Genomic DNA, 17,565 nt, shown 5'->3' with positions numbered 1-17,565 from the left:
TTTTTTTTTGGAGACAGAGTTGCACTCTTGTTACCCAGGCTGGAGTGCAATGGCTCGATCTCGGCTCACAACAACCTCCACCTCCTGGGTTCAAGCCATTTTCCTGCCTCAGCCTCCCAAGTAGCTGGGACTACAGGCATGCGCCACCATGCTCAGTTAATTTTTGTATTTTTAGAGACGGGTTTCACCATGTTGACCACCCGCCTGGGCCTCCCAAAGTGCTGGGATTATAGCCCTGAGCCACCGCGCCCGGCCTAATTTTTGTATTTTTAGTAGAGATGGAGTTTCACCATGTTGGCCAGGCTAGTCTCGAACTCCTCAGGTGATCCACCTGCCTCGGTCTCCCAAAGTGCTGGGATTACAGGTGTGAGCCACTGTGCCTGGTATCTAGATCTGGTTTTTGCAGCACTTCTTGTGTTCTGTTGTAAATCTCTGTATCCCTGGGACCTAGCACAGTGCCTGCTACTCAAATCTTGACCCTCTTGTTTCCTTCTGAGAAAAGCAGGATTCTCCCTCTGGTTTTGACTATTTCATATCTGAATTTAAGCTTTTGTCATTTTGACCTGAAACAAATTCCTGCCCCTATTTTAAAAATTGCGTGTATTAGAATGAATTGTATGCATTAGAAACTTGTTACAGTCAGCATTTAGCGGAGCTGTGCCTTGCGTTATTTTCTGAGTATTCTCAAAACAGACTGTAGAGCTAGTAATTGACGAGTCCTCTATTTAAAATTTACATGCTTTTCTCCCCCCGCCCCAGAAAGCTAGGGATTACCCTTTATTCTTTGTGAACTCCGAGTTTAATGAACTGGATTTACAGAGAATAGGAGTGACTTGTGAACCAACTTATTCCCTCCTCACTGGGCTGGAGGCTGGCAGATGGCTGTGGAGAAGTGTTTCCCAGAGCACTTGACACACAGAAGTCAGAGAACCTTTGCTTTAGCCTGGGCAATATAGTGAGACCTCATCGCTACGAAAAACAGAAAACAAAAAATTAGCTGGGCATGGTGGCATTCACCTGTAGTTCCAGCTGCTCCGTGGCTGAGGCGGTGGGCGGGGGTGGGCAGGGGGAACGGTGAGGGGTTGGCGGGAATCGCTTGAGCCTGAGAGATGGAGGAGTGAGCAGTGATCCGTGATCACTCCCGCCTGCCACTGCACTCCAGCCTGGGCGACAGTCAGACCCTCTCTTAAACCCTTGCTGTATTGTCACATACAAAAGAAAATAAAAGTAAGGTCTAATGTCAGCTAATATTTACTGGGTGCCTCACTTCCTGTGGGTCAGGTACAGGCACTTTGCCGACACGAATTCGTTTGAATCCTCATATGGCTGTGTGTCAGGTGTTAGTAACGCTCTTTTCCACACGGGGCACTCAAAGATGAAAGTGGTGAAGGCGTTTGCCCAAGGCCCCATGTTTTTAAGAGGAAGCGCCCAGATTTGGGGCCGTGGTGCCTCACTGATGCCTCTGGGCGTCCAGATCCCCTGAAGAGGAGTGGCCAGCTCGGCCTCTTGATGTAAGCCTGCTTCCCCTGGAACTCCAGGGGCCTCAGGCCCTCTGCGCTGTGCCCACTTGTCAGGGTGCCCCGCTCCCGGGCTGCAGCCTTTGTGCCCCCACTGGACCTGAACCCCTGTGTCCTGGCTTCTCTGCGGTGTGGTGCACCGGCAGGTTCCGGGGAAGTTTTCTGCAGATGTCAGGTTTGATACACAGCAGCCTTGGCTCATCGCCCGGGCTCATGGGACGGAAGCGCTCCCAGTCCCAGCGCCTTGGCTGGAGCCTAAAGGGCCCGAAGGACGGGGCCACGGCCCGTGTGCGATGAGCAACGTCCCTTCCCAGACTTCTCCGTATCGGGCCGGGACTAGGCAGGATCGGTTAGTGAGAAAGTGAGGAGGAGGATGCGCGACGAATCTCCAACCAACAAAGGCTGGGCCCAAACCACCCTCCCTGAGCGCCTCCTCCGAGCCAGCCTTGGTCCTACACTCTGAAGACGTAGACACTCCGGTCCAGTGTCACTTGTCCTCGAGTAAGAGGAGAGAGATGACAGGCGAGCAAGGGATTCGCAAGGGCTCTGCAGAGAGTGAGGCGTGAGTGGTGGTCGTGGAAGGCTTCCCGGAGGAGGCGGTGCGGAAGCCGCCGCTCGGATGACGCGGAGGAGCCATCCAGGTACGGGAGGGGCAGAGGCGCTCCAGGAGGTGGGATCCGTGGGTGAAGCGCGGGGATTCAGCGCCCCCAGCCCGGGAGGAGGCGCCCTCTGAGCTCTGGGCCAGCCGCTCCCGCCCTTCCAGGCGGAGCACTGGGCGTGGGCGGTGCCAGGGCCCTCGCGACCGGTGATTGGACGGCGCGGCCGAGCGGAGCGGCTCCGCGGGCGCCGATTGGTGGGCGAGGCGGGTCGCCGCCGCCAGGTGATCCGGCGGTCCGTTCCCGCGGCCACGTGGGGGGCGCGCGGACGGGGGGGGGGGGCGGGGACGGCAGGGAGCGGGCACCCGGGCGCGGGGCGGCGGCGGGAGACGCGGGGGTCGCGGGCCGGAGCGGCGGGGACCAGACTCGAGAGGCGGTAAGTGAGCGCCGGGAGCGGGGCAGGGGCGGGGGCTCGGTCCTCGGGCGTGGGCGGGGGAGGGTCTCGGGAGTAAGGGGCGCCGGTCATCCGCTCCGTCGTCATCTGCCCTCTCTGCCACCGTAGCCTCCTCCGTCCCCTGCAGCCGCGCTCAGCCGGCTCCTGGGTCCGGGGACTCTGCCTGGCCGCCCCTGGCCATCCCCCTCAGCGCCCCAAGCAAGGTAGCGCGGCGGGACCCGCAGCCCACACAGGAGCGCTCCGCACCCTCGCGCCCGCCCCTCGGGGGCCTCGGCCCTTCAGCCCCAGGAACAGCACTTCGCCTCCGGTGTCGCCTGTTTCGAGAGGCCATGAAGCAGCACCCCCCGCACACGCACACGCCTCGCCTTCTTCTCACCCCGCTGTCATTACTTTCGCTCCCCCATGCCGCCCCCACCACCCCAGCTGGGTGCCGTAGAGGACGAGGACCTTCGTCCACCAGCGGCGCAGCCTGACACACAGCCACGGACCAAGAAGGACCAGAGGTTCCTTCCAGGGGACCAAGAAGGACCAGAGATCCTTCTTCCAGGGGATCCCCACCCTACACCTGATGACCTGGAGGCTGAGAGCTTAAGTGACTTGCCCACGGTCACACCAGCCAACCTCGTTAGATCCCACAGTCCAAGTTCTTGACCCCTGTCTTGGTATCCATAGCGTCGGGGAAACCCGACGCTATGGCCCAGGTCAGGTGGGCATGTGTTGGGCAGTGGGTGGTGGGCAGCACCCAAGTTCCCAGCAGACGGCTTCCAGCTCACCTCCTCGTGGACTGGCGGTAGGGGGGGCACAAACTCCAACGGTAGACACCCTGCTTATCTGTGGGAGAGGAGTCCCGCCATGGCCTGAGGAAACAGCCCCAGAGACATGGGTTTGATTCCCTGCTCTCCCACTTAAGCTGTGTGACCATGGGCAAATGACTTCACTCCTCTGAGCCACCCGTTGCTGACCCAGGGTCTGGGGACTGGTGGTTTCCCTATGACACAACTAAGCTATAGTGCAGTGCCCCAGAGGGCTTCTGCGCCAGACCCACAAGGCAGCCACGAGGCAGGCCAGCCCATCCTGTGTCCTGTCTCTGAGCAGCCCCACCTGGAAAACCTCAGAGGAGAGCCCCATCCTCATCCCAAATGTGTCCCCTTCAAAGGTGCTGGCCCAGCCAGACTCCAGTGGAAAACCTCAGAAAAACAGGTCTGCCCCAAAGAGATCAGTGGGTGTTTTGTGCCTGGCATGGGTTTCTGTTTCAGGTTAGAGAGAGCCCCATGCCCTCCCTGGTCCCCCGGGAGCCCCCACCCCATCTCCAGGCCTGAGCTGAATGCACAGTGCCCCTCAGGCTTAGGAAGGAGGGAGGAACTTCCAGTTTCCAAAAGGACCGGGGAGATGGAGAAGGATCAGGTGACAGTGGGTGGGGTGGGGCCCCTAAAAGGGCCAGTGATCTGGCCTCCACACCCCCACACCTGGGACACTGAGGATGCCTAAAGCTGCAGCTCTGGGTGTGGAGGGAGGGGCTGCTCAGCCTAGGACACAGCTGTGTGCGCGTGTGAGTGTGAGATGCCGGCTTGGCTCTTCCCCATCTCACACTTGGTGCCTGAGGGGCTGCATCCGCCCGGCAGAATGGGAAATGTGCCCTTCTCCTCTCCTCCCCGCAGCTCTCCTTTCTCTCCTTTGCTTTGTCTTTCTTGCCCTTCTCTGCTCCTTCCTCTGTCCCCAGCCACCCCTCCATCCTCCATACCTTCCCTCTCCTTTTCTCCGCATTGTGTGGTCTTTGCCTCCTCCCTCCCCACTGGCAGCTATCGTGGCCGATCCTGGCCCCAGGATGTGACTGTGAAGTTGAAGGGTGGCTTCACTGGAAGCCCCCTCCCACCCCGTCCTTACCTGGAAGCGATGTCATGCGGCTTTAGCGCAGGTTGCACATCTAACTTTGCTTTATTTAAACATGAAAGGTACAGTAGGTAAAGAATATGATGTGAAAATGATCAGGATACAATAGCCCAGAAAAGCAGGAGGGCAGCCAGGATAGAAGGGAGCACCAGGAAGCCTCAAGTGATGGCGCAGGTGCAGCGTTTTTTTTCTGGCTCCTGGCTGCTCACTGAAAGTGGACCGCTGCAGGCACCTCCACCCTGGCCTGAGCCTGGTGCTAAAGGTCATGGGCAGGCAGAGACGGACCCTTCCCAGGCTCTTGGTGCTGAGTCAGTTCTAAAGCCCCCTCCTTAAGTGGGAGCACACCAGAGACCCGTCTTTGCTGCCCAGGGCCCTAATGGATACCTGCTCTTTATGATGGGAATCAGAGCCCCCAGGCAGGCCTCCCCTGCCTGGCCCTCCCACCCTGGGTGGGCGCCTGTCGGTGTGACCAAGGACAAGGAGGGGAGCAGAAGTGGTCAGACCCTGGTGTCCTTCCAGGCTCCCTCCTGAGGAGCAGGCTCTGTTGAGTTCAGGTCCAAGCCTGGCTGGCGTCGGGCTGGGCTTCAGCTCCTCCATTCAGTCCTCATCTACCCCTCACGTGACTGAGGTTTGCAGATGAGGAAAGGGAGGCTCAGAGGGTTGAGGCAGCTTGCCCAAAGTCCCATAGGATTTGGACCCGGTACTCTGACCCCAAGTCAGTGATACATTAATTCCATATTAATTGAACACCAGCTGCGTCCTGGGCTCTCATGGGAAATGGTGTGTTCCCTGCCCTTGAGGACAGTCACCTAAGGAGGGGTCCACTCCTCTCTTCCACGACTGGATATGAGAGAGGGACCCTAAGAAAGACTAGAACCTGGGTGGGCTGGGTGGTGGGGTGGGTGCGCCTCAGCCCCCAGAGCAGTTCTCCTTCCCCACATCCTGTCTGCATCAGTGCACTGTCTGGCTGAGTTCTGGTTTTCATGATCTGCAAGGGGCTGGGGGGCTCAGGAAGGGGCTGGAGTAGGGCTTGGGCTGAGTGAGGCAGGGGCCCCTGCAGCAGGTCCCTAGCCTCATCAGCTCTGGCCATCCAGCTCACGGCCATCTTCATGAACTACGGAGCTCCTGCCCTAGAACCTGCTATGGCTCCCCACTACCCACAGGGGAGGGTCTGAATTCCCAAGTCTGGCATCTGAGGCTGATCCCAAACTGGATCCAGCCTGTTGTTCTGGAAGGTCTGAGTTTGGCCTACGGGCCCTGCTGCTTCCCTTCCTTTGTGCCTTTGCAGACTCTGTTTCTGCGGCTGTCACTGCCCTTCTCTTTTCGATGGCACCCTCTCAGGGGGCCCTCCCTTCCCTCTGGCACTTTGTGCAAGCTGGTTACAGGTCCATCCCCTGACTTTCACCCCCTGGGGACAGGCCCCAGCCCAGAGCACCAGGATCCTCAGTGCTTGCTGAGTGAATGAGTGAGTGACCCTGGGCATGTTCTGTCACACCCTTCAGATCTTGACCCAAACCTCCCCTCCTCAGTGAGGGCTTCCCAGCAACAGTCAGCCCCAAAGCTGACAGTTTACAGTCTCCTCCCTGCTCCGTCCCCATCTCATGTATGATCGATCTATTTACTTCAACGTCTTTCTCCCCAACAACAACAGAAGCTCCCCGAGGGCAGTCAGAGATGTCATCTTTTTCTTCAGGCTTGGCTTCTCCGAGGCCAGGGCATTGCTTAGCACTGCTGCACACAGAGCAGCTGCGCAGGAAGCTGGTGAATGGATGGCCTGTGGGGGGCACTCTTTGGCTTGCCTGCCTCGAAAGCGGCCCTTCCACCCTGCCCTTTGCAGCCTCCCCTCCCGTGGAGCTGGAAGCCAGGCACCCTGGGGGCCATGCAGAAGTCGGGGGCCGGGGGCCGCAGGGCCTCTGACTGCGGGTTGGCCCCTCACCGGCCCAGGTGCATCACCAAGTTTGCCCAGGTGGGTGGGGCTGCCCTATCCAGGTGCTGGTGGTGGGAAGTGCTGGGGGTCAAGGACCTATTTTCATATCTTCCTTCCCTGAACCGGGCTGGGGAGAGTGTGTGCGCCCTGATGAGGGGCTGGGACTTCAGACAGCCTCAGTGACCTACCTGACCAAGGTCACCTGCTGGGAAAGCCAGCAGAGCCTGGGCTCCGAGGATCGAGCTCTGTCTGTCCACGGCCTGCCCAGCAGAGCAGATGTGTGTTTGGGGGCATTTGGAGGATGGGGTCAGAAGCCACGGGCCTGACGTCCCGCCTCGATTTCTCTGCCTCACTGCTGAGCAGTATGTGGGCTCCTTCCCCGTGGACGACCTGGACACCCAGGAGAGTGTGTGGCTCGTGCAGCAGCAGCTGTGGGCACTGAAGGTGGGTGGCCTGGGAGGGCACTTCCGTAGTGAAACTCACAGCCGTGAAGACCAGATCAGCTCTGAGATCAGATCCACCCTCTCCACATTAGAGATAGGTAGAGAAGCCCAGAAACAGGCAGGATACAGGCCCTGTTGGTGGCGGGCTGCTCAGGATATACACCCAGGCTCCGGGGCCCCATCCCTGATGCCCTGGGCTGCTAAGACCTGGGCCCCACAGCTGGAAGCCACAGATGAAGATGTGGGTGATAGTCATAGTCTGGCCATCAGTGGCTATGCCTTCCACACTTCCCCAGCACCAGGGGTTCCACCAGCCAGGACCCCACCCCCTGGCAGGGGTGGTAGAGTGGGCTGACAGCCTTTGGTGGATGGCACTGAGGCTGAGCGGCCAGCGGGGTCTGGGAGGTGGTGCCTGTCCCCACTACTCTTCTCCACTCAGGACTATCCCCGACGCCGTGCGGTCATCTTGAAATTCAGCCTGCAGGGTCTCAAGATCTACAGCGGGGAGGGTGAGGTAGGTGCCCCTGGGGTGCGGGTGAGGACTGGAAGGGTACAGGTGTCTCCACCCTCAGACGCGCTCTCCTCCACCCAGGGCCTGGCCTCTAGCCTTAGCTCGGCCCCTGTGCTTCCCCTGGGTCCCCCTGGCGTGCCCACCTAACAGCTCTGGGCCTTTGGACTTTCTCCAAGGGCTGCTTCCCAGGGCCAGCTTGGGCAGCAGCTTCCTAACCCTGGGCCTCCAGAATCCCTCCGGGGGCCACTGCCCCACCTGAGCATCAGGAACATCCAGCCACTGAGGCTCTGGCAGCTGCCCCGCCCTGCCCTGCCTGGTGGGCTGTACGCAGCTTCACCCAGGTGCAATTCACCTAGGTGCGGTAGGGCTGCTGGCTGGCCACTGCCCCTCCTCCCCGCCTGCTGCAGCCTGGTCCTCCTGCTGAGCCAGCCCTCCTGCTGAGCCAGCGTGGGGCAGACACTAACTGTGCACCAGACTGCACCCCACAGCTGCAGGCATCAGTCACTTACCACTGAGGCACACCTGGTGTCCCCAGAGCTGGGCATTGCGGGGCCTTGGGGTCAGGTCCTATGCCACTCACATGAGGTCCCACTGATCCCCACCAGCAGTCCTATCGAGAGGTCCTGGTACCTCCCTACCTGACACGTCACAACAGGCACTCAGAGGACTGCCCTCACCTGCCCAAGTCACAGTTGAGTGGGAGAGCCAGGATTTGAACCCCAGTCACCTACCTCCAGGAACCAGGCGTGTCACCCCAGTGCCTGCCACCACTCCCCTTCTCTGTGCCACCAGCAGACTAAGCATAACATGGAGGTGGTGATCTTGAACCCAGGGGCCACATGAAGGACAAGGACTTGAGACTGGGGGGCCTGGAAGGAGGGAGATCTCTTCACTCCTGCAGGCTGGCGAGCAGGGGTGGGGCCACTTGGTGGGTCTGCTGGGGGCCTCATGCTGCTGCCTTGCCAGGTGCTACTGATGGCACATGCCCTGAGGCGCATCCTCTACTCTACCTGGTGCCCTGCCGACTGCCAGTTTGCCTTCATGGCCCGAAACCCACGGAGCCCAGCCAGCAAGCTCTTCTGCCACCTCTTCGTGGGCAGCCAGCCAGGAGAGGTATCCGGGGCCCAAGGCAGGGGACTGTTATGGAGGCCGGAGGAGCCGTGTGCTGGGCATCAGAGCGGGTTCCTTGAGGGCTTTGCCAGGGCGAACTGATCCCCCTCCAGGCACACACCCCTCACTACATTGGCTCTTTCTGTGGCTCTGCCCACCAAGGACACCACAAAGCAAGTCAGTGGCTTCAGCATTTCCCAGGGCCCAGGGGTGGGAATCTGGCCACATGCCTGGAGAGTAGAAATTCACACAGCCAGGCTTTTGCTCATGCTGTTCTACCTTACATCCCCCTCCCCTTTTCATCCTGGTGCATTCCACTCACTCTTCAGGGCTCAACCCACATGTCTGAACACCTCCTTGGCCCCTCTGGATGGCCCCTCTCTCTGGGGCCCTGTGACATGAACTGTGCGCTACCATTGTCTGCCCAAATTACCGGCACTTGAGTTCTTTGAAGACAAAGTCTGGACCAGGTCTTAGACAGCACTTGGCCAGAGCAGTCGGGGTGGGCAGGTAGATCAGAAAGTCAAAGCCAGCCCAGCTGTCATGAACAGCGAACAACAGAGCCTCGGTGGCCAGGTGCAGCAGGCAGACGCTGGGTTTGGTTCTGTCCAGCAAGCATTTGCTGTCATTCTGTATATCCATCCCTGTGCTGGATACTGGGGTGACAGGTAGCTGAGACATGGTCCCTGATCTTCTGACGCTCCGGGTTCTAACACTTTGGGCCTGGACGGTGTGTGTGGCACGTGGGATGCGCTGGGAGTTTCCTGTGCTCCATTTCACTGACTCCTCAAAGGGGCACAGGGAGGTGGGGATGAGGAAACTGAGGCACAGAGAGGTGCCATGCTCTGCCCAGGGTCACACAGCGGTTCCTACATGACAGAGCCGGTATTGGAATCCAGGTTCTGACTTCAGGCCTGAGCTCTGGGCTATTCCTGGAAGAGGGTGCTGACTCCATGTGCAGGGCTGGGGAGACCTAGGGGCAGGAGCGCCTGAGCTCACACGTCCATTCTCCTGCACCACAGCAGGCCCTCAGTGTTTGTTAAATAAATAAAGGAAGCTGGTAGGGGAGCCTGCATGGTGGTGAGGTTTTGAAGGAGAAGTAGGAGTTTTCCCAGGAAGAATGGAAAGAGCATCCAAAGCCAAGGGTCTGTGTGCACCCATGGTGGGTGGGTTGAGGCCCAGTGAGTTCCCTGGGAGATGGAGACCTCCTCCCACTGAGCCCACCTCTCTCCCTCCCCCAGGTCCAGATCCTGCACCTGCTCCTGTGCCGCTCTTTCCAGCTGGCTTACCTGTTGCAGCACCCTGAGGAGCGGGCCCAGCCCGAGCCCTGCCCAGGGCCCACAGGGGAGGTGTCCCTCAAGCCACTGTCTGGTTCTGGAGGTCCCTCTGGGGGCTTGGTGCGGGAGCCCTTTGGTCGTGATCAGCTCTCTCTGAATGTACATGCACTGGTCTCCTTCCGGCGGCTGCCAGCAGAGGGGCTGGTGGGCAGTGGGGTATGCAGCACCCCAGCCAAGGAGTGGGCAGTGGACAAGGGAACTGGGTATGGGGTTGGGGGCATGTCAGGGGCAGGGGCTTCACTTGGCCCGACATGGCTGGACCTGAGTCTACCTGCCCATGGGCCCCTCTTGGTGACTTAGAAGGAGCTGCCAGAGTCAGAAGGCCGTGCCCGCCATGCCCGCCTGGGGAATCCCTACTGCTCACCCACGCTGGTGCGCAAGAAGGCCATTCGCAGCAAGGTGATCCGCTCAGGGGCCTACCGTGGCTGCACCTACGAGACCCAGCTGCAGCTGTCGGCTCGGGAGGCCTGTGAGTTGTGGGAGTGCGCCTGCCCTGTGTGCACCAGGACCGTGCCTGTGTGCTCCTGGGCCAGCCAGAGGTGGGCATGAGCGCTCGTGTGCATGTGTGTGTGTGTGTGTGTGTGTGTGTGTGCGCGCCTGCATCCGGGTCTGTGCACAGGGGACTGCAGACAGTTGCAAATGGAAGAGAACTGGCAGGTGGAAGGCCTGTGTGTGGATGTGTCTGCTGAGCAGGGCAGAGAGGGTTGGGGAGGAACCACTGTGTGTGATGAGGCCTTCGGCCAAGGGAACAGGAGGACTCAGCCACTCTCCTGACTCCTGATGGTCTCCACAGTTCCTGCCGCATGGGAGGCCTGGCCACGGGGTCCTGGGGGCCATGCGTGCCTGGTGGAGAGCGAGGGCAGCCTGACGGAGAATATCTGGGCCTTCGCTGGCATCTCCAGGTAGGAAGGGCCTGGCCTGGTCCAACGCCCAGTTCCTTGGGGTGGGCAGAGAAATGTGGGCTTCCCAGACCCTGAGGCACACACTCCTGTGCCCGGGCAGAGGGCTCCCAGCCTCAGTGATCTCAGGCCTGGGACTTCACCACCCTAGGCCTCTGTTTCCTCAAATGTAAAATGGGGTTAATGAAAGGAGCTTCATCTTAAGGCTGTGGAGAGGGTCAGTGAGGTCATCCGAGTGGAGCTCTCAGCACCTGACCTGCACAGGGCAGCCCCCTAAGCGTCCATGCTTTAAGCCTCTTTCCTGAGGCTGTCTTGACATTGCCAACAATTACAGACCCTGGAGAAACCTTTTAAGCTTTTAAAAGCTTCTTTCTGTTGAGCCTGATTCTGAGTCAGGCCCCATATTGGGTTTTGTTGTTGTTTTTTGTTTTTTAATTTCATTTTAGAGATAGGGCCTCATTCTGTCGCCCAGGCTGAAGTGCAGTAGCACCATCATGGCTCACTGCAGCCTCGAACTCCTGGGCTCAAGTGATCCTCCGGTATGGGCCTTCCAAAGTGCTGGGATTACAGGCGTGAGCCACTGTGCCTGACCAACGCACTGTGTGTTTAAGGGCATTTAATCTGCAGGCCGCCTGGATGTGTAGGGGTTGTTGTGACCGTTGCCCAGGAGAGCAGTGCTGCCTTCACCCTGTCCCCTCTGTGCCCCTAGGCCCTGTGCCCTGGCCCTATTGCGGAGAGATGTTCTTGGGGCCTTCTTGCTGTGGCCGGAGCCGGGTGCCAGCGGCCAGTGGTGCCTGTCCGTGCGCACGCAGTGCGGTGTGGTGCCCCACCAGGTCTTCCGGAACCACCTGGGTCGCTACTGTGTGGAGGTAAGAGTGCAGTGGCCAGAGGGTCTGGGCCACGCCCCATCACTGCTCCATCCTTGCCCCTTCCCGCTCTGCCCTTTTCTCACTGCTGAGGTCCTGAAGGCCTCACCCCTATCCCTGTCTCTCATTGGCTCTCTCTGGCCTCGCCCCTCATCCAATTCCATTCGGCCTCTACCGTCCTGCTCCTTCCTCATTGGCCCTGCTGCCCTCGCCCCCAGCTGGCCCACTTGGCCCCACCTCTGCTGACTCAGCTCTGACCTGAAGGCTGTTGGAGGGCAAGGGAGGGCCCCTCTCTCCAGAGGGGGCTTCAAAAGGTACCTATAAAAGAGTCTTGAGCTGGGGCCATGTCTAACATTTCAGCAGGAATCCTGGCTTTCCTATACCCTAGCCCATCTTAGCAGAGGAGGAAACTGACTCAGAGAGGGCAGGAGCTTGCCTAAGCTCACACAGCCTCTGAGTCTCCAGTGTGATGTCTTGTCCTGCCCCACCCGCCCTGGTTTCTAGGAATGGGAGGGGGTGGCAAGGCTTTTCACATGTGCACCCTTACTTCCCATCTAAACCTCTCAGTCCCGCCCAGGCTGGGAAGAGAGATAGGGAATGGTGCCTGGTTCTGCCCTGGCAGCCCATGTGAGGTCTCTGGGCTCCGTTTGCTGCTGTCTAAAGTGGGCAGGCTCCTGTGGGAACAGGTGACTGGTGCCTGGCCTGAGCCCTGGGGAAGGGGACTGGAGCTGAAGCCCCTTCCTCCCCAGCACCTGCGGGCGGAGTTCCCCAGTCTGGAGGCTCTGGTGGAGAACCACGCAGTTACCGAGCGCAGCCTCTTCTGCCCCCTCGACATGGGCCGCCGGAATCCCTCCTACGAGGAACAGGACTGTGGGCCCCCAGGCAGGCCGCCCCGGACTCTCCGGCCTCTCAGCCATGCCAAGTCCGAGGCAGAGCTGCAGGGCTTGGGCTAAGAGGTAGGGCCCCGTCCCACAGGCCCCGCCGCTCCCCGGCTCCGGGGCCCCAGCAGCCTCTCTGCCCGTCTTGCACCCTCTGGTCGCCAGTTCCATCCAGTCACCCTGCCCTTGGAGCAGTTTCCATCACTTCACCGTCCGTGGGAGGGGCACCCTGAGGTTGGGTATCGCCACTGGCTTCTCGCAGAACGTGGGGCCCGCTGAGATTCCAGGAGAACAAGTGGAGTCGCAGGCTTTGGATGAGCCGGATAAGCTGTCGGGTGGCTTCGGATGCTGGGACTTCTGGGCTTCAGCTTTGTTCTGGGCCCGGAGCCTGTTCATGGCAGAGGTGCGGCCCTCTCCTAAGGAGGCCAGGCCTTGGGGCCTTGACTGGAAGTCTCCAGAAAGCTCATGAGATGAGTGAGAGTGGGGGGCTTGGGGAGGCAGCAGTGAGTTCTCACTCTGGGCAAAGACCTGGGGGAGCCGCCCTGTCTCTGAGCAGAGACCGCTCCATGGAGCTTGTGGCCAGGAGGCTGGGGCCAAGCCCCATCCGGGCTGATAGCCCGGCTGTGTCTGAGAGCAAAGGATGGGTGGGAGCTGCAGAGAGGGCAGGAGGGACAGAGCGGTGCCCAGCGCTCACGCCGGGTTGGGGGCGCTCCTGTGTGCAGAAAGCAAGGCACACCAGCAGACAGGCTGAAGCTCTCCATGCTGGCTCCACCCAAACCTCAGGGCTGTGCTCCCTTCTCTCTCAGAAGGGATGCCCAGGCTCACACTTCCCCCAGGAATCGCCAGGACACCCCCACCCCAGCTCACTTCCTTTAGCCATTCGACAGGCAGGGGCCAGCAGTGAGCTGCAGGCTTTGAGGGGTGGCCAGGACCCTTCCCAACTCCCCCGCTCATGGTCTGCCTTGGGAGGGAGGCTGTCTGATGCTGGCATTCCCCTTAACATGCCGCTGACCATGTGTGCCAGGGGCCACCCTGCCTCACCTGCCAGCTCCACTGGGAATGGGGTCATTCACAACAGAACCATCCAAGGGTGGACCTGATGTGGGCCCTGCCGGGGCGCTTGGCCTCAGCGGGCCATGGGAGACCCAGGGAAACGACTCTAGTGTGAGACAGTGGTCCCGCCAGTGACCGGCAAACCCAGGTATCACTCTTTGCAAGCAAACTTGACAAATGTGAATCTACTGAACTAAGTGATAGAACAGGTTCATTTTGGATGAACTTCTCTGCTTGAAGCAGAAGCCGCATCCCGAGCCTGGGAGCTGCCCTCTCCCCACGTGCAAGCGGTGCAGAACTGTTCAGTGCCTTGAAAGTAACAGATTTCTGATGCCTGGAAGGAAGTGGGCGGCGCCACCAGAGCAGAAAGAAGGGAGGTGAATGGGGGGGTGAGACCAGAGGCCCAGGCCTCGTGTTCCCCACCTCCAACTCTCCAGCAAGGACAGGGTCTTGGCTTGGGACCTTGTCATTTCCTTGCAAGTCAAGTGAACTATCCTGTCACAAAAGATAGAAGGAAACTGCCCTTTGGGGCTTCTTGTCCCTGGAAAGCCAGCACTGGTTTTATGCTGACTGTGTGTGGTAAGCTGGGACTCTATTTGACAGCCATCTGTACTAGAACCATCCCCTTCCTGGACAAACCACTGGCCCCAGCCTCACATTCCCCTGGCAAGGAGAGAGGGCTTTAGCGATGTCCTGGGCCTAGGATTATAGCCCAGAGATGGGCACTTAAAGAGACCTGGTCATTGGTCCAGACTTGGGCCATCCCTCGGTGAGGGATGGGTTTTCCTGGTGAATTACCTGTGTGGAGAAGCTACCAGGGGCATGTTTGCCACACTGAAGGGACCAGTGTCCACGAAGCACTTCAGCATTGCTTCAGCCAGCATGATGGATCTCATGTTACAGGGAGGGCAGGGCTTTCGGCCCCTGTTTGCAGACTCTTTCATGTCTTCATCAGAGACCAGTTTCCCCTGTTCAAATCAGCACCACCTCAGTAGCCCCACTTTCCTTGCTGTGTGGACTTGAAACAATAAAATGTGTTGCTTCAGTCTGGTACAGACTTTTCTTTCCTTCGAAGAGTGAGGTCTTTGTCCAGTTTCCCTGTTTTGTTTTTGCCAGATATACCTTCAGCTGGTGCTGAATGGTGAATTAGAGGTCCTGTCCTCAAGGCTCAGAAGGAATTGGCAAGGGGAACTCAATCAAATGACGTCTTCTTCTGCTGTAACCTTCAGTGGGTATGCCTATAGGAAAAAGACTGAAGTCCTTCTTTTTTTTTTTTTTTTTTTTTAAGATGGGCTTTCACCATGTTGGTCAGGCTGGTCTTGAACTCCCGACCTCAGATGATCCACCCGCCTTGGCCTCTGAATGCTTGGATTACAGGCGTGAGCCACCACGCCTGGCCCAAAGACTCAAGTCCTTCTGCACTGGCAACCTGGGCTTGCTTTCTGCCTCTGCAGCGTGCCCCTGGACCTCGACCCAGCCCAGACTGGTGGCCCCTTCCTCCTCCCCTCCCTTCAGCTTGATCACTCCTCAGCCATCAGATTTCAGCTCCAGTCAATCTCAGGATGCCTGCCCTACCCCTTGGGCTGAGTGAGGTTCCTTTTTTTAGATGTTCCGTGGGCCAGACGCAGTGCCTGTAATCCAAGCATTTTGGGAGGCTGAGGTGAGAGGATCAGTTGAGCCTCTTCTTTGAGGGGTGGGGAACAAAGTGAGATCCCATCTTCAAAAAAGTAGCCACTCGGAGGCTGAGGCAGGAGAATTGCTTGAGACAGTGAGGTTGAGGCAGCAGTTAGCTATGATTGTGCCACTGCACTCCAGCCTGGGTGACAGGACAAAGCCCTGTCTCAAAAAAAAAAAGTTGCATGGAATGGATTCTTCGGTTTGTAATTACACTTTCATTTATGGGATTTTTGTTTCTTGTGTCTGTCTCTCCAGCGAGATCATGGGCCAGGAGGGCTGTCTCCCCAGCATCTGTCATTGTCATGGTGCCTGTCATGTAGCTGGCACTTAGTGTTAGTGCAAGGAAGAGCCCAGAGGTGTGACAGAGGTACTCTTTTGGCTGGGGAACTTGCACTGGGCTAGGAGGGATAGGCCAGGCAGCCTTCCATCCAAAAGACTTGGCTTTTTTTTTTTTTTTTTTTTTTTTTTTTTTAGATGGAATTCTGCTCTTTTTGCCCAGGCTGGAGTGCAATGGTGAGATAGCCGCCCACTGCAACCTCTGCCTCCTGGGTTCCAGTGATTGTCCTGCCTCAGACTTCCTAGTAGCTAGGATTACAGGCATGTACCACAACCCCCCCGGCTAATTTTTTGTTTTTTTAGTAGAGACGGGGTTTCTCCATATTGGCCAGGCTGGTCTCGAACTCCTGACGACAGGTGATCCACCTGCCTCGGCCTTCCAGGTGTGAACCACCCGCCTGGCCCTAAATACGTGGTTTCTAAAGTGTTTGTTTTACAATCTCCGGTCTTAGAAATAACAAGGGGAAGCTTAAAAATAATGAGAGGAAGCTGTCCAGGGGCCGTGGTTTGTTGGCAGCCTTCCCCTGAGCCAGTACGGGGACGTGGATAATGGGTTACAGGTCCTTGCAGCTTTTCTCAGTAGGTCACGCACAGTCCGTGCGTGAGGCCTGGGATTTCTTTAGCCCTGAGGTGGAGTCAAGCCTGGGCTCCTAGTCTTAGCCGCGGCCTCCAGCAATACGCGGAACCTCTCTGAACTGGGGCTTATTCTAGAAGACAGCGGACCCGAAAGGAGCCCAGCCAAGGCTACCCCTTCCCACAGGTGGCCGCGCGTGGCTACCCAGGGATCACGCGGTCCAAGTTCGCTGCCGGGCCGCACCTGTGACGCCACGGGCGTTGCCCAGCAACCACGAACGCCGCGGCGTCGAGCGCGCTGGCTGGCTGGTGGGGAGGCTCCGGGCTCAGGTCCTGCGGCGGCGCCTGCGGCGCGGATTCCCCACGTCCTCGCCCGGGCTGGGCCTGAGGGACGGGCGAGCCGGGGCGCGGGAGGAGGCGGCGGCCCCGGCTCGGGTCCTGCGAATCCCCGCTCCCCTCAGGGCGGCCCCCGAGGAGTCCCCGCCCCCGCCGCAAAGCTCCGGCGCCAGTGGCTGGCGCTGGCCCCGCCCCTTGGCCCGGGCGGCCCGGGATTCCCGGCGGAGCGGGGGTTGGCTTTGGCCCCGGGGGTTCCGGGCGCGGCCCCATGGCCTCCGAGGCGGTGAAGGTGGTCGTGCGCTGCCGCCCCATGAACCAGCGGGAGCGGGAGCTGCGCTGCAGGCCGGTGGTGACTGTAGACTGCGCGCGCGGCCAGTGCTGCATCCAGAACCCGGGCGCCGCCGACGAGCCGCCCAAGCAGTTCACCTTCGACGGCGCCTACCACGTGGACCACGTCACCGAGCAGATCTACAACGAGATCGCCTACCCACTGGTGGAGGTGAGGGCGCCTGGCAGGCCGCCCTCCAGACCGCAGGGCATCGGGCCGCCCCGAGGGTCCCTAGGGGGCGGTGCTGCCTCCCCAGCAGGGTGGAAAGGCCTTCGAGGGGCGCGGGCAGGTGGCAACAGGGGGGTCCGGAGGCTTTTGTCCAGGCGGGACACACCCGCGCCTGCATCTAGTGTCGCCTCTGGGTCTGCACTGTCCCCAGCGCCTCCGCCTCCTAGGTTCAAGCGATTCTCGTGCCTCGGCTTCCCAAGTAGCTGGAATTACAGACGTGTGCCACCACGCCCGGCTAATTTTTGTATTTTTAGTAGAGACGGCGTTTCACCATGTTGGCTAGTCTGGTCTCAAACTCCTAACCTCAAGTGATGCGCCTGTCTTGGCCTCCCAAAGTGCTGGGATTACAGGCATGAACCACCATGTCCTGCCGAATGGTGACTTTTTATCTTCCCTCACTGGCACACCCAGCCCTGTTTTCGTTACAGCATGGGTCTTTGCAATGAAACTGGGCATAGATACCATGTGGGCCTTTGGGGATCTCAGTTCTCTAGGCCGATCTACCCACACAGGACCCACCCAAGCCCATACTAAGTTCTAGAATTTGGGAGCTCGTGAGCTCTGCAAGGGCAGGAACTGTGTCTGCCTCGTTCACCACTTTGTGCC

At 59.3% G+C, this 17,565-nt stretch overlaps 2 protein-coding genes across 19 annotated transcripts in view; both read left to right on the top strand.

Moving 5' to 3' along the window:
* The first annotated feature begins 1,965 nt into the window (after positions 1-1,965).
* SH2D5 (SH2 domain containing 5) lies at positions 1,966-14,526 on the top strand. 8 transcript variants are annotated; one of them, XM_035308016.3, is made up of 11 exons: positions 2,382-2,549; positions 2,991-3,070; positions 6,295-6,423; positions 6,748-6,828; positions 7,267-7,341; positions 8,305-8,451; positions 9,690-9,941; positions 10,086-10,254; positions 10,579-10,687; positions 11,394-11,553; positions 12,300-14,526. In XM_035308016.3, exons 3-11 carry the CDS (start codon positions 6,337-6,339, stop codon positions 12,501-12,503), a joined length of 1,284 nt encoding a protein of 427 aa, XP_035163907.1. In that variant the 5' UTR covers positions 2,382-2,549; positions 2,991-3,070; positions 6,295-6,336; the 3' UTR covers positions 12,504-14,526. The 8 variants fall into 8 exon arrangements, with proteins under 8 accessions (XP_035163905.1, XP_035163908.1, XP_035163907.1 ...); XM_035308014.3 differs by lacking the exons at positions 2,382-2,549; positions 2,991-3,070 and adding an exon at positions 1,966-2,158; XM_035308017.3 differs by lacking the exon at positions 2,991-3,070 and having other exon boundaries at positions 2,370-2,397.
* Positions 14,527-16,395: 1,869 nt separating this feature from the next.
* The window catches only part of KIF17 (kinesin family member 17), a 45,671-nt gene continuing 44,501 nt past the window's right edge, over positions 16,396-17,565 (top strand). For 9 of the 11 annotated variants that reach the window (XR_008482609.2, XR_013519843.1, XR_013519842.1 and 6 more), the window contains exon 1: positions 16,396-16,902. Coding sequence is in view for 6 of the 11 variants with exons in the window: in XM_035308005.3 (XP_035163896.2) it covers positions 16,672-16,902 (231 nt within the window). In the remaining 5 variants the exon portion in view is untranslated. The remainder of the gene's footprint in view (positions 16,903-17,565) is intronic. The other 2 variants (XM_078330669.1, XM_035308006.3) reach the window with 1 other exon arrangement.

Source organism: Callithrix jacchus, chromosome 7, assembly GCF_049354715.1.
Source record: "Callithrix jacchus isolate 240 chromosome 7, calJac240_pri, whole genome shotgun sequence".
In the NCBI taxonomy this organism is placed as follows: Eukaryota; Metazoa; Chordata; class Mammalia; order Primates; family Cebidae; genus Callithrix; species Callithrix jacchus.
The sequence above is the reverse complement of the archived record's forward strand: the minus strand, read 5'-3'. Positions and strand labels throughout refer to the sequence as shown.

Coding starts and splice junctions, on each gene's coding strand:
- SH2D5 (XM_035308014.3), top strand. CDS start 6,337: ATGCAGAAGTCGGGGGCCGGGGGCCGCAGGGCCTCTGACTGCGGGTTG. Junction 6,424..6,747: donor GCATCACCAAGTTTGCCCAG/GTGGGTGGGGCT, acceptor ACTGCTGAGCAG/TATGTGGGCTCCTTCCCCGT. Junction 8,452..9,689: donor TGGGCAGCCAGCCAGGAGAG/GTATCCGGGGCC, acceptor TCCCTCCCCCAG/GTCCAGATCCTGCACCTGCT.